Source organism: Hoplias malabaricus, chromosome 17, assembly GCF_029633855.1.
Source record: "Hoplias malabaricus isolate fHopMal1 chromosome 17, fHopMal1.hap1, whole genome shotgun sequence".
Taxonomy (NCBI): Eukaryota; Metazoa; Chordata; class Actinopteri; order Characiformes; family Erythrinidae; genus Hoplias; species Hoplias malabaricus.
Genome location: NC_089816.1, coordinates 5,111,705 through 5,125,647, shown reverse-complemented (window position 1 = coordinate 5,125,647; position 13,943 = coordinate 5,111,705). Strand labels below are relative to the sequence as shown.

The 13,943-nt window shown below is 43.7% G+C and overlaps 1 protein-coding gene across 6 annotated transcripts in view; it reads right to left on the bottom strand.

Moving 5' to 3' along the window:
* Window positions 1–13,943, bottom strand: part of fgf13a (fibroblast growth factor 13a) — a 167,294-nt gene that overhangs the window by 72,385 nt on the left and 80,966 nt on the right. For 2 of the 6 annotated variants that reach the window (XM_066648753.1, XM_066648759.1), the window contains exons 1-2: window positions 10,571–10,717; window positions 8,681–8,843 (exon numbers count right to left, since the gene is read on the bottom strand). The exons of 1 other annotated variant lie outside the window; for it this stretch is intronic. In XM_066648753.1, coding sequence (XP_066504850.1) covers window positions 8,681–8,843; window positions 10,571–10,639 — 232 coding nt within the window. In that variant the 5' untranslated portion in view covers window positions 10,640–10,717. Of the gene's footprint in view, window positions 1–3,243; window positions 3,408–8,680; window positions 8,849–10,570; window positions 10,718–13,943 lie in introns of those variants that run through there. 3 more of the 6 variants (XM_066648758.1, XM_066648761.1, XM_066648754.1) reach the window with 3 other exon arrangements.

Below are 13,943 nucleotides of genomic sequence, written 5' to 3'. Positions count from 1 at the left end.
TGGGTCCAGAGCCTACCTGGAATCATTGGGCGCAAGGCGGGAATACACCCTGGAGGGAGCGCCAGTCCTTCACAGGGCAACACAGACACACACACATTCACTCACTCACTCACACCTACGGACACTTTTGAGTCGCCAATCCACCTACCAACGTGTGTTTTTGGACTGTGGGAGGAAACCGGAGCACCCGGAGATGATATATATTTAAGGTTTTATTTATACAGCCCTGGACGAAAAAACCCAGCAAAAAACAAAACAATGCAACATCTCGTGACCGTCCAATGATAAACATGCATCTGCCAAACCTTCTTAACCTTCAATGTAAATCAGTGTAAAAAGACTGTATTCCAAGTAATTTTGGAGCATTTCTATTGATCCATTCATCAGGGAACGTTCACACAATGAGAAGAACAGCTGCTGTGTTTAAATGAAGCAGTAAAAATCGGATTATGACACTGATTATGTTAAATTCTTTCTTTATTTATAAATAAAGCTTTGAAAAATGTATATACTTATTCCCATATTCGAAACCATCATGGAATAATGGCTCCCGGACCAAGGAACAAGAGAATGTGTGCTGCGGTGTTCAAGAACAGCTGCTGTTATATAGGCTGAGGTGGCAGGCTGCTGGAGCACTGGGAAGGTTCTGTGTGCCTTAGACTGAGAAAGCTGTAGATGGCTATGTGTTTGGAAGTGGGTCAGAGTTTAAAAAAATGATTTTAAATACAGAATATCTCCTGAAACTGAAATTACCTCAAATTCTAAAGCTACTATTTCAGAGGTAAAAGGTCTTGTTCTGACAGTGATGCTCTTTTGGAAGGACTGAAGATTGCACAGCTATTGCACAGAAAAGACCCAGACACCAGAAGAGAAGAAGAGCAAATGTGAGAAATAGGGCCCTAATTGTTCTTGTGTTGTGTCTCGCTGTGTGAAGTGAAATCGGGTTGAGTCGTTGTGGACGTGTGGTGTGTTTTGCAGGTGAGAAACTGTGTGAAGCTTAGTAAATGTGAGAAGGTGAGAGTAAAGTGTTAATTAAACAGACCATGATGAAAGCTAATGTGCTGAGTGTTTCTCTCTCTCTCTCATGGCTGACTCAACCGTGCTGCTTTACTTTCCCTTTTACATTCCTTCAGAGACCCTATAAACATTAGGTTTAGGTTTAGCTTCTGTTCATGTATCCTAAAGTACTTCAGAAGCCAGTAGATTTGATATAATATCTTGCTTCATGGGCGGCACCTTGGAGCAGCAGGTAGCGTCGCTGTCACACAGCTCCAGGGTCCAGGGATTGGGGGTTCGAGCGCCACTTCGGGTGACTGTCTGTGAGGAGTGTGGTGTGTTCTCCTTGTGTCTGCGTGGGTTTCCTCTGGGTGACTGTCTGTAAGGAGTGTAGTGTGTTCTCCCTGTGTCTGCACGGGTTTCCTCCGGGTGACTGTCTGTGAGGAGTGTAGTGTGTTCTCCCTGTGTCTGCATGGGTTTCCTCCGGGTGACTGTCTGTGAGGAGTGTGGTGTGTTCTCCCTGTGTCTGCGTGGGTTTCCTCCGGGTGACTGTCTGTGAGGAGTGTAGTGTGTTCTCCCTGTGTCTGCATGGGTTTCCTCCGGGTGACTGTCTGTGAGGAGTGTGGTGTGTTCTCCCTGTGTCTGCGTGGGTTTCCTCCGGGTGACTGTCTGTGAGGAGTGTGGTGTGTTCTCCCTGTGTCTGCGTGGGTTTCTTCCGGGTGACTGTCTGTGAGGAGTTTGGTGTGTTCTCCCTGTGTCTGCGTGGGTTTCCTCCAGGTGACTGTCTGTGAGGAGTGTGGTGTGTTCTCCCTATGTCTGCGTGGGTTTCCTCCGGGTGACTGTCTGTGAGGAGTGTGGTGTGTTCTCCCTGTGTCTGCGTGGGTTTCTTCCGGGTGACTGTCTGTGAGGAGTTTGGTGTGTTCTCCCTGTGTCTGCGTGGGTTTCCTCCGGGTGACTGTCTGTGAGGAGTTTGGTGTGTTCTCCCTGTGTCTGTGTGGGTTTCCTCCAGGTGACTGTCTGTGAGGAGTGTGGTGTGTTCTCCCTGTGTCTGCGTGGGTTTCCTCTGGGTGCTCCGGTATCCTCCCATGGTCCATGGTAGACTGGCTACTCAAAAGTGTCCATAGGTGTGTGTGAGTGAATGAATGATGGACTGGCGCCCCCGCCAGGGTGCGGGACCCACTGTGACCTACTGTGGCTACAGACAAATGAACATATCTACAGATAACTGCCATAACACAAGTTTTCAAAACACCATTTCTCAAGGAGTTCAGGTACATTACTATATATATTGCTGAAAATGTACACACAGCTCCATATGAAAAACACTCCAAACAGAACAGGATGTTGTAGAACTGTAGACCCCCCCCTCACTATAAGTCTGTGAAGCCACAGACTTATAGTCTACAGTCTCAACTAATCTCACTGTGGTGGTACTGTGTGATACATATTCAGTATCTTTTCGAGAACATACTGCCCCATATTTTATATTACTAGATTGTAAAATTGTGTTGATTCATTCACCCCATTTCATCTGCATAGAGTTATTTTATATTATGTTCTTTTGTTTTACACAGTTCTACAAATAAAAGCTTAAAATTATGGAACATAACAGGACTTCAACACTGCTGTTGTTCCTCTAGCTACACTCACCAGAGTACCCTCCAGTCCAGCTTGATTACAGTTTGTGATTCAATACTTATTAGTCAAAGTGAGAAGGTGACCGCCCTAATATTCCTCAAATCAAATCCCCAATATCTAGTCTAACGCCTTCCTGTAACACTAGAGGCTGTTACCGTACCACTGGGAGAAAACTACCTCAAGACTGATCTGCTAAAGATGAAAGCGGTGAATCACAAAACACTCTGTGAAACTGAAGAGCTGGTAAATATCTTTAATGATTAAGAGACAAAGAGCCTCTGTCACATTGGATTGACATCTGGATTCCTCTGCCCGAAGCACAATACCGTGACTATGGTTTTATCTGTCTATATACCTTCAAACATACAGCCAAACCACTAAAAAGCTAATACAATTACAATACAATTTCACAGAGAAGGAGGGACAGTCATTACAAAGGAAAAAGATGGAAGTGGAAGATTAAAAAAAGCAGCTACATACAGTGTTAACTGTTAAGCTGTAAAGATAACAGCTCTTGAGTTCAAATATTTCTGAATAAAAGAGGACAGTCGGCTTTGTCTAGTCAGTGTAATTGTAATAAAAAAGCAATTACCAGTGATCAGTACTTACATGTGTGATGTGTGGTGACTGATGTAACTGATTAACTGCATTATGTGGAAAATGCTGAGTTCACTGGAGCAGTAAAAGAGGGTGTGGCCACAGGAGACGGAAAACCAAGAGTGGTCTAACTAGAACACACCTCGTCCCATAACAAATCCCATTTCCAGAAAAGCCTGGGGAAAATGTAATAAAAACTGAATGTAATGATGTACAAATCATTTAAACTCTATATTTATTTGAAAATAGTACAAAGACGATATATATATATATATCATTTTTCTCTCCCCAATTTTGTTCCAGAAAGTTGTGACATGGTCATTTTTAACACTGTGTTGCATCATCTCCTCTTTTAACAAAACCCTGTAAACCTTTGACCAATTGTAATTAATCTATTCATTCATTGTCTGGAATCATGCCAGGAACACACCCTGGAGGGGGCGCTAGTCCACTCACACAGTAACTCAGTCACTCACACCTATAGACACTTTTGAGCAGCCAATCCACCTACCAACGTGTGTGTTTATTTATTTTTTTGGACCATGGAAGGATACCGAAGCACCCGGAGGAAACCCATTTGGACACGGCGAGAACAATCTCAGACAGTCACCCAGAGTGGGTCTCGAACCCCCAACCCCAGGACCCTGGAGCTGTGAGACAGTGACACTACCTGCTGCGCCACTATACCATCCCAACTGCTGTAGTTTTGAATGTGAAATAGTTTCCCATTCCTACTTGATTGGATTTCTGTTAACGTTTCAGGGTCTAGATTATAGTATTTTTTCATTTCATAATACACCAAATACTTTACTCATTTTACTATGAAACATTCATTCATTCATTATCTGTAACCCTTATCCAGTTCAGGGTCACGGTCGGTCCAGAGCCTACATGGAATCATTGGGCGCAAGGGGGAAATACACCCTGGAGGGGGCGCCAGTCCTTCACAGGGCAACACAGACACCCACACACACTCACACCTACAGACACTTTTGAGTCGCCAATCCACCTACCAACGTGTGTTTTTGGACTGTGGGAGGAAACCGGAGCACCCGGAGGAAACCCACACAGATACAGGGAGAACACACCAACTCCTCTACTATGAAACAATGCTGTTGTAGTTCAGAATGTGGGTTGTCTAGTTAAAATAAGCAAGATCTTCTCTGAAAAATACAAGGTCTGGATGGCAGTATGCTGCTCCAAAACCTGTATATATGATTTAGCATTAACAGCACTGAGCCAGAATACGTCTTTGTAGATGCTTAATATCAACGGCCAGGAAAGGCTTGTATTTTGTGACCCACAGTAAAGTGTTAGCGGACCTTCTCTTGTGTGAACAGGCTATATAACAATACAGCCAATGGCCAACGGGACTACATGGCTCAGTGTGTGTGTTTCTGTCCATAGCAGAGTGGAAGTTAAATAACCTGATAAGTTAACAGCAGACGGAGAGTGAGCTGTCAGTCTGAGGATCTCCACGCCTGCTTCTGCATCTTCTCTAGGTGTGAGTGTGTGGCTTTAGATAAGCCCTTTAAACCAGCTCTGTTTTCAATTACTGATAAAAGGTGGGAAAAGGCGGAAGGTCGACCAGGCCTCCAGAGAACAATAAAACACAAATCAGACTGAGGGGAGGAAGAAATTAAGTGGAGAGAGAGAGAGAGAGAGAGAGAGAGAGAGAGAGAGAGAGAGAGAGAAAGAGAGAGAGAGCAAGAGCGAGGGAGCGAGAGAGAGAGAGAGCAAGAGCAAGAGAGAGAGAGAGAGAGCAAGAGCGAGGGAGCGAGAGAGAGAGAGCGAGCAAGAGAGAGAGAGAGAGAGAGAGAGAGCAAGAGCGAGGGAGCGAGAGAGAGAGAGAGAGCAAGAGCGAGAGGCAGCATTACTCTAAAGATACACAGAGCTGATGTCAAGCTGAATTATGGACTGAAGTGCTGAACTGTACAGTTCATGTGTCTTTGTGTATGTGTGTGTGTGTGTGTGTGTGTGTAAGACGTGATGTGATCAGTGAAGTGATTAAGGAGTCAGCAACAGATATTCTATTTATGGCAACACAAGTTATGTGTCCATGCAGTATGTGTGTGTGTGTGTGTGTGTGTGTGTTGTGTGTCCTGTTCCCAAATGACACAGTCTTGCCCAGGGAGAGGGTCTGGCTACAAAGAGAGACCCCAACTGTTCAGACATGCATCAGAACCTCCAATCTTAATGACACCCAGAAGAACATGTTACGTAAGAAACTGTAGCCTTTGGAAATTTAGTCACGTCCAGGCACAGCCGCAGTTAAACTGAATAATAGATCTGTAGTACTTCAGTCTCTCTCTCTCTCTCTCTCTCAGTCTCCATCCATGAAAACACACTATCTGTTTTCAACAGCTTTACTAAACGCTGCTGGAACGCAAGTGTGTGTTCCTCACCACAATGCTGCCCCACACATCTGAGGATCCTCAAAATATTACACACAGTACGATAACTGATATGTCCATGCTCCACTCACAAAGACCTTCATATCAGAAACGGTATTCAGTCTAATGACAAACTGCAGCGTGTATCTTTACTGAAAAAGAATTTTCTAGCGAAAGTCAGACACCACCCTTTAATTTTCAGTCAAACGAGCATTAAAGCAACATTAGGTGGTATTTTTACTTCAAGATTGCAGCTTCTAAATCATTGTGATCTTCCACTGAGCTGTTAAATGGAGAACAGAGACTCTGCTGTTGCTAATCCAGGCTCAGCATTGCAGAAATTGCACTATGTAACTTGTAATTTGGAGGAGGGTAAGAAACCATCCCCCCTTCCCCTTTGATTTCAGGACAGTTCTGTGAAAATGAATTGCACTTTGCACAGATCCCAGGGGCAAAAATATAAAATCTTACCATTCTTTTAAGTACTTCAGTGACTATTCCCTGTTAACAGATGCATAACCTTTCAGACTGTGACACCTACTTGCCTTTCCTCCAATCAAAGATCAGCTTCTCTAGAGTATTAGAGCTGACACCTCCTTGTCACACACACCTGGACTCATCTCCTCATTAACAAGCCTTTATTAACCCGACTCTCACCTTGTCTCTTTGCCAGGTATCATCACTCTCTAGTGACTTTATTACGCTGTGTCTTTCATGTCTTGCTTTTCCTGGTTTTCCCGCCCTTTAAACACCATTTTTGCTTTATCCTTTGTGTGTACTCTCTTTAATAAATCTCCGCGCTTGCCCCTGTCTCTTGTGTTCCTGAGTGTTACACAGACCCATATTTTTGAGTTGTTGTCCCACAGTGTAAGACAATACACCGCATGTGGACTCTTGCATATAACCTGATCAGACATACCTCTAAATAAATGTCATATCTTTGAGCTAATAGCCCTTTTGACAGGACGTTAAATAAAGGAAGTGTGGTCTGTGAATATTTTGGGAAGTGTGCTATATGTTCACCTGAGATTAAATAGATTTCTAGAAAGTTATGCGTGAAGCAAGTGTAGGGCAATTAAAGAGCAAGTGTTTGAAATACAGCACGCTGCATCTGTTGAAAGCTACTGGGTTTAACTTTATACCCACAGCCTTCCAGAGCCAGGGAGTATTTAAAAGATTTAATGGCTTACCCAGTGGCCTGTCCATCTGAAAAAGAAAACACTGTCACATTTGCATTTCGTAAACTCTACACACACAGGCAACAGAGAAAAGCCAAGCCCTCCCTCTCTGGCCATTCGGCAGCATATAAACGCATGCATAAGCTCAGATGCCTCGTATCCTGAGCTCTAACACCATTACTGCTGAACATGAGCAAACCCTCATGCATCTGCAAGCACTGGTTGTAGAGGGAGGGGTGCAGGGGGAAGAGAAACATTCCTCTTTCCTTTCCATAGGTCAGTGGATGTATTTTATACAAGTTCGTGGATGTAGTGCATGCTCCCTCTATGGCTTTACATGGAGAAAAACCGAAAGCAGTTATCCACAGAGTATGTTTATAATGTTCACAGCTTTAAGATCGTCCTCACTGGCTGGGAAAATAATATCTTTATATTGAATGTCATTATTTCATATATATATATATATGTCATTGTTAATACACTTCAGATCCTTAATATTGAATTAATTTAATCCAGCAAAGTTTGTAAATTATCTCTTAGTCAGATTTCACAGGAGTTATTATAATATATATATATATATATACACACACATTAGAATAAATATAGTTATTACATAGTTTGCAAATGATGTGTAATGGAGAATTCCAGTGCACTCAAAGGAACTACGGTCAGACCACATTTATAGTTCCATATTGTTTGTATCTAACACATTAAGTGCATTATGCTTTTTTCATTTTATCATGATTGATTCATTTTTGAGTTTTATACAATTTTGGGTTTTGATTCATTTTTGAGTTTTATGCAATTTTGGGTTTTGATTCATTTGATTCATTTTTGAGACCATTTGCTGATCAATTTTTGACATTTAATTCACCTTTGACTTTAATTCATTTTTGGGGGTTGATTTATTTTTTGGGGTTTGATTCACATTTCATATCAGGGTTTGATGTATCTGAGTTTGATTAATTTTTACATTTTGATCAATTTTGACATATGATTCATTTGATTCAACTTTGAGTTTATCATTTTTATTTCAAGGCTAGATTTACTGTTGAGTATGACTCTTTATATTTTTGTGTATACCGCAACAAATTCTTGCATACACATACATGCAGAGCACTGGTTTTGCATGCAGTACAGTTTATTAAAATGTGTGAACGTTTTTTCTTTAAAATATTTCAGTAAAGAAATCAAAGGAAAAATCCCTGAAAGACCAAGACCTGTGAGATTTATGACGTACTTCAGAAGAAGGTTTGCAGCCAGCAGGAAAAACGATGCACATTTATAAGCCAGAGGAGAAGAAGAGGGCCATAGGAATGAGGTAGAAGGTCAGGGAAAAGTTGGGTCATTGTGGCTAATGTGGACAATAGGAATTTGATTGGATAGTGACACTGTATAGCTACAGCCTACTATTACCATTCGTGATTGTTTGGCCAGCAACGGCAGAGTGGACAGTGTTCTATGACCCCTGTAATTCTCTGTGGCTTTTCATTGGCGCATGCATTTCTGGGGGAAAATAAAAAACCCTCGAGTACTCTGTCGCCTCAGGGAGTGTGGCCCACTGGGGACAGCACACAAACACACTCATACACACTCGTACAAAAGAGAGAAGACAGGAAGAGAAGGTCGCCCCTCTGGGCATTCAAATCTATGGGCCTGAAGCGCACACGCACACACACACACAAACAAGGGGGAGGGGGTTGAATGCAGGAGCCAAATGCTTTTCAAATACAGCAATATCAAAATATAGCAAAGCCAAAAAGAAACTTAGGTATAAGAAAATAAGAAGCAAGGAGAAAAAAAAGCATTAGCAACACAAACCAGGGGGAAAACTCAAACCAAACCAAAAAGAAAATCATGGATGAGTTGCAGACAAACCTTCGGGCTCAGCACTCTCTTTGAGGGCGGCTTGCTTCAGTGGGCAGCAGAAGATTTCGTGACACTTAGCACGAAAGGGGGAGCCTTTACTCCTTATATCCGCGGAATGGATGGAATCCTGCCGCAACATAATGTACTCCTGGGTACCTGGGGCAGCGTCATCCTGGACTGCGGCCGGGCCACAACAAAACGAACGGAGGGTTAGAAAACAAGGAGAGAGAAAGCGCTCAGAGCAACACAAAAATAAAAAGTAAAAGAATTAAAACTCAACACAAAACAGAGGGATATGGCAAAAGATGGAAAACAATGTAAACAACAGCAACAACAACATCATAAGCAACAGTAATGATAACAAAACAGCAACAACAGCAAAAGTAGCTTGTTCAGAGATAGACAAATAGAAAGAGAAGAGAGAGAGAGAGAGAGAGAGAGAGAGAGAGAGAGAGAGAGAGAGAGAGAGAGAAATAAAGGAGAGGTTATTAAGCTTAAGTGCAGTAAATCACAGATGAGTGGTAATGGACAGTATACTATTAGTTAATGAGGTCAGTATAAAGTGGAGAGAGAGAGAGAGAGAGAGAGAGAGAGAGAGAGAGAGAGAAAGAAAATAAATAAATAAATAAATCTGGGCAGGTCAGAGGGGAATTGGCTCATCTAGCAGAGCCCTGCATTTCGCACCATCGTCCCATGATTAGGAACATGGCTGAGAGCAGGGCTGTGGGGCTGCACACTGACCCCACCATGCACTACTGCCACAGGACAGTGGCATGGTCCTCATGGTCACCGTGCACAGAAGAAGAGATGGCAAACAAATGCAGGGCATGCGTCCAGACTCAGAAAGAGAGCTCCTCTGAAGGAACTGAGTATCACACATGCATTCTACACACAGCAGAGCAGTACTGAGACGTGTGTTTGTGTGTGTGTGTGTGTTGTACAATATGTTCATGCACACAGGTCATAGCCCATTACTATGTGTAGGTCACTGTCGCACTTTTAACTTTCATACTATCATTGGGGGTGAGGGTGGGGTAAAGAAATAAGATCTGAGATGGTGAAAAAGAGGACATTGTATTCTTAGCTGAACCTATTTATTTTAGGTCTTTTACACCTTTATTTACTACACATGAGAAAACATGGGAGTTTCTTTTTAATTCATCCGAGAACTTACATTTACGTTTCGGCATAGCTGCTCGAAATGAGGGTAGGAACATGAGCTTTGCCTGACGTAAACAAGGACTACTGATGTGCAGATTGACCAATTAAATGTTTACAGAGAAGGTTATCGACCAATAACGATAGCTCTACAGTCAGAACGTCCAATCAGAAGATGTGGCAGCTACTTTACCACGCCCCCTTCTCACTCAAGCGAACCAATCTTAGCAGGGGAGGGCGGGACTAGTTTGTGAACGAAACGCTTCTCGAAAATTCTATGTAAGCTCTAGAAAAACACTTTTTTTAAAAGTCTAAAAAAGAGGACATGTCCGGGTAAAAGAGGACGTCTGGTCACACTACATAAGTAATAGAAAGAAAAAAGAAGAGAGAGAGAGAGATGTAACAGAAGCAGTCCTACAAAAATAATATTCAGGCATGGAGGAGAAATAAAGAATAATTTAAAACAAAATATTTCTATTAACTGCAGTCATTTTTTTCAATGTGTAGGTTTTTTTAAAAAACAAACAAATAAAGCCATAAAGTGTAAAAACCAGAAACGAACGTCTTTCAAATGAACATACTCCTGTGAAGCTATGTTGGGTGGTGTTAGCCACATTAGCATTATTCATTGTCAGCATGGAATGTCAAGTCTGTTTGATTTAGTTGTGCAATACGTGTTTTTGGTGGGTTACGTGACTAACTAAAACCGAAAACATAACTATAAGTTGTTATTAATATTACCTGGTCTGCAGAGTGGCTGACTTTCTTCAAAAAAATAACCGACACAAACCTGAGGTAAACTGAGAGCATTAACCGCTAATGCTTTTGAAAAGACGATGGGGCATTATGGGAAATGTAGTGTCTAAAGTGAACTTGCGTAGCGTTTTCTGTAGTTTTACTCATCCATCCTGGTTAGAATTGACTTTTACCACTTAAATTTGTACATTTTATGAATCATTCAGCCCTGGTTTGGAGCTATTAAAATAAATAAATAAATAACTGTGTATTTCTCTCTCTCTCTCTCTCTCTCTCTACGCACGCACACACACACACACACACACACACACACACACACACACTAGAATCTGTATCCCTGAACCCCTGCTCCCATGTTAAATATGTCAACTTTGACAAAGTGTATCTATCTGAGAAGGTCAGCTGGCCCCTGTCAACTTTTACAGCCATGACCAACAGAGGACAGAACACCACAGGTCACCAGAGTCAACAAGGTGCAGTTTACACGTGTATACAGACCCCAGGGCCTCCGTAAAACACATAACACCAAATAAACTGGAACCTTGACTTCTGACATATTATATTACCCAGATCTAATAACGGCCGTACATCAAGGGTGTAGCATTCATAAAGAGACATGCTTGTGTACTCCATAGTGTCCTGCTTTAATTTACTGGTCTGTTTACTTATTTATTAACACATTTCTATATTGAGAACATTCGAATATTCACCTCTCTTTCTGGAGAAGGGAATGCAGCGTACCTGGTGTACAGATATCCGGACACTACCAGCTAATGTTTTACGTGAGCTGTTGGAACACTGCCGTGAGAATCTGATGGTATTAAGCCATGAGAAGATTAGTGAGGTCAGGCACGGATACTGGATGATTAGTTCTGGACCACACCCACCACTACAACTCATCCTAGGACACCGAATAGAGCTCCATTACTCCAGAGAGCCCAGTTCCACTGCTGCTCGGTTCAATCAGAAGTTCTGTGACAGACCTTCAGAGCAGCTCCATGCTTCAACTTCTGCTTAATGGAGCAGGGGGTGGGGAATCTTCACTGAAACTTGCTCAACCTACTTGCCGTGACATAAAATATATTTATAAACCTGCATGTTTTTTTTTATAGCTGTTTTCCATTTGGCTGATTCCTGGCACAGTGTCGTCTGCTGCCACAATGCTCCTGAAATTCAAGAAGCACATGTTGTTAAAGAGCTAAATATGAATGGACGCTTAAAAAATGTCACCTTCCTGTGCTTCAGCCTTCAATGGGAGACATACAGACAGACACACACACACACACACACACACACACACACAGAGGGACTAATTTAGCTCTGTGTGAAATATGAAGACATTGGCAGGTCCCTTATTCTATTTAAAGTCCTATGTACAGACGCTGAAATCTCTCTGAAGTTCAGTGAAAAGGAATCCAGAGAAACGGCCTCCATTAGCATTCTTGGAAACCAGGAGTGTGTATTTTAAAGACAAATAAATAAATAACAGTTTTTGGAAATCACACTGTCAGGCTGGCAGCTGCTTGTACAGACTCGTGCTGACAGACCGAGCATGTGCTAAATCGTTCTAAAGTAAACCTGAGCTGTCTGTGAAAACCATGGTAAAAAATCTGAATTTGCTGCAGATTCAGAGGAGACATGTTTCTTGTGTGAAGCGGTGGAATCAGCATTTTTTTATCCAACAGAGACCATCAGCTGGACACCTCGGGCCAGCTGGGTTTTACATTTCCTTCACTTACTGGAAGCTTCATGCTTTCAAGATTCCTTTACTTAATTCAGGGAAGAATCCACACTGTTACAAGGTGCATTCCACATTCTCAGCATTAACCACTACATGGAGTAAGACATGCTTTAATTGTCAATGCAAAGCTAGTGACTGTGACAGTGAACACACACAACTGAAAACTGACACCCAATAAGCTTCCACCTTCTGTGGTGTAGAATTTAATATCCAATAATATCAACAATTTAATAACCTCATAATAGGGCACCACGGTGGCGCAGCAGATAGGTGTCGCAGTCACACAGCTCAGAATCCTGGGGTTGTGGGTTCCAGTGCCACTCCGGGTGACTGTCTGTGTGGTGTGTTCTCCCTGTGTCTGCGTGGGTTTCCTCCGGGTGACTGTCTGTGAGGAGTGTGGTGTGTTCTCCCTGTGTCCGCGTGGGTTTCCTCCGGGTGACTGTCTGTGAGGAGTGTGGTGTGTTCTCCCTGTGTCCGCGTGGGTTTCCTCCGGGTGACTGTCTGTGAGGAGTGTGGTGTGTTCTCCCTGTGTCCGCGTGGGTTTCCTCCGGGTGACTGTCTGTGAGGAGCGTGGTGTGTTCTCTCTGTGTCCGCGTGGGTTTCCTCCGGGTGACTGTCTGTGAGGAGTGTGGTGTGTTCTCCCTGTGTCCGCGTGGGTTTCCTCCGGGTGACTGTCTGTGAGGAGCGTGGTGTGTTCTCCCTGTGTCCGCGTGGGTTTCCTCCGGGTGACTGTCTGTGAGGAGTGTGGTGTGTTCTCCCTGTGTCCGCCTGGGTTTCCTCCGGGTGACTGTCTGTGAAGAGTGTGGTGTGTTCTCCCTGTGTCCGCGTGGGTTTCCTCCGGGTGACTGTCTGTGAGGAGTGTGGTGTGTTCTCCCTGTGTCCGCCTGGGTTTCCTCCGGGTGACTGTCTGTGAAGAGTGTGGTGTGTTCTCCCTGTGTCCGCGTGGGTTTCCTCCGGGTGACTGTCTGTGAGGAGTGTGGTGTGTTCTCCCCGTGTCCGCGTGGGTTTCCTCCGGGTGACTGTCTGTGAGGAGTGTGGTGTGTTCTCCCCGTGTCCGCGTGGGTTTCCTCCGGGTGACTGTCTGTGAGGAGTGTGGTGTGTTCTCCCTGTGTCCGCGTGGGTTTCCTCCGGGTGACTGTCTGTGAGGAGTGTGGTGTGTTCTCCCTGTGTCTGCGTGGGTTTCCTCTGGGTGACTGTCTGTGAGGAGTGTGGTGTGTTCTCCCTGTGTCTGTGTGGGTTTCCTCCCACGGTTCAAAAACACACGTTGGGAGGTTAATTGGCGACTCAAAAGTGTCTGTAGGTGTGAGTTGCCCTGTGAAGGACTAGTGCCCCCTCCAGGGTGTAAATCACTGGGCGCAGGGCAGGAACACCCTTTAGGAGGTGCCAGTCCTTCACAAGCCAACACACACATTCACTCACACCTACGGACACTTTTGAGTCACCAATCCACCTACCAACGTGTGTTTTTGGACTGGTGGAGGAAACCAACGTGGACACAGGGAGAACACACCAAACTCCTCATAGACAATCACCTGGAGCGCGAATTAAAGTGTGTACCTACTGCGCCTACCAGCCCACATAACTCAATATTCAAGCAGTTTTTCCTGCCATTTTGGT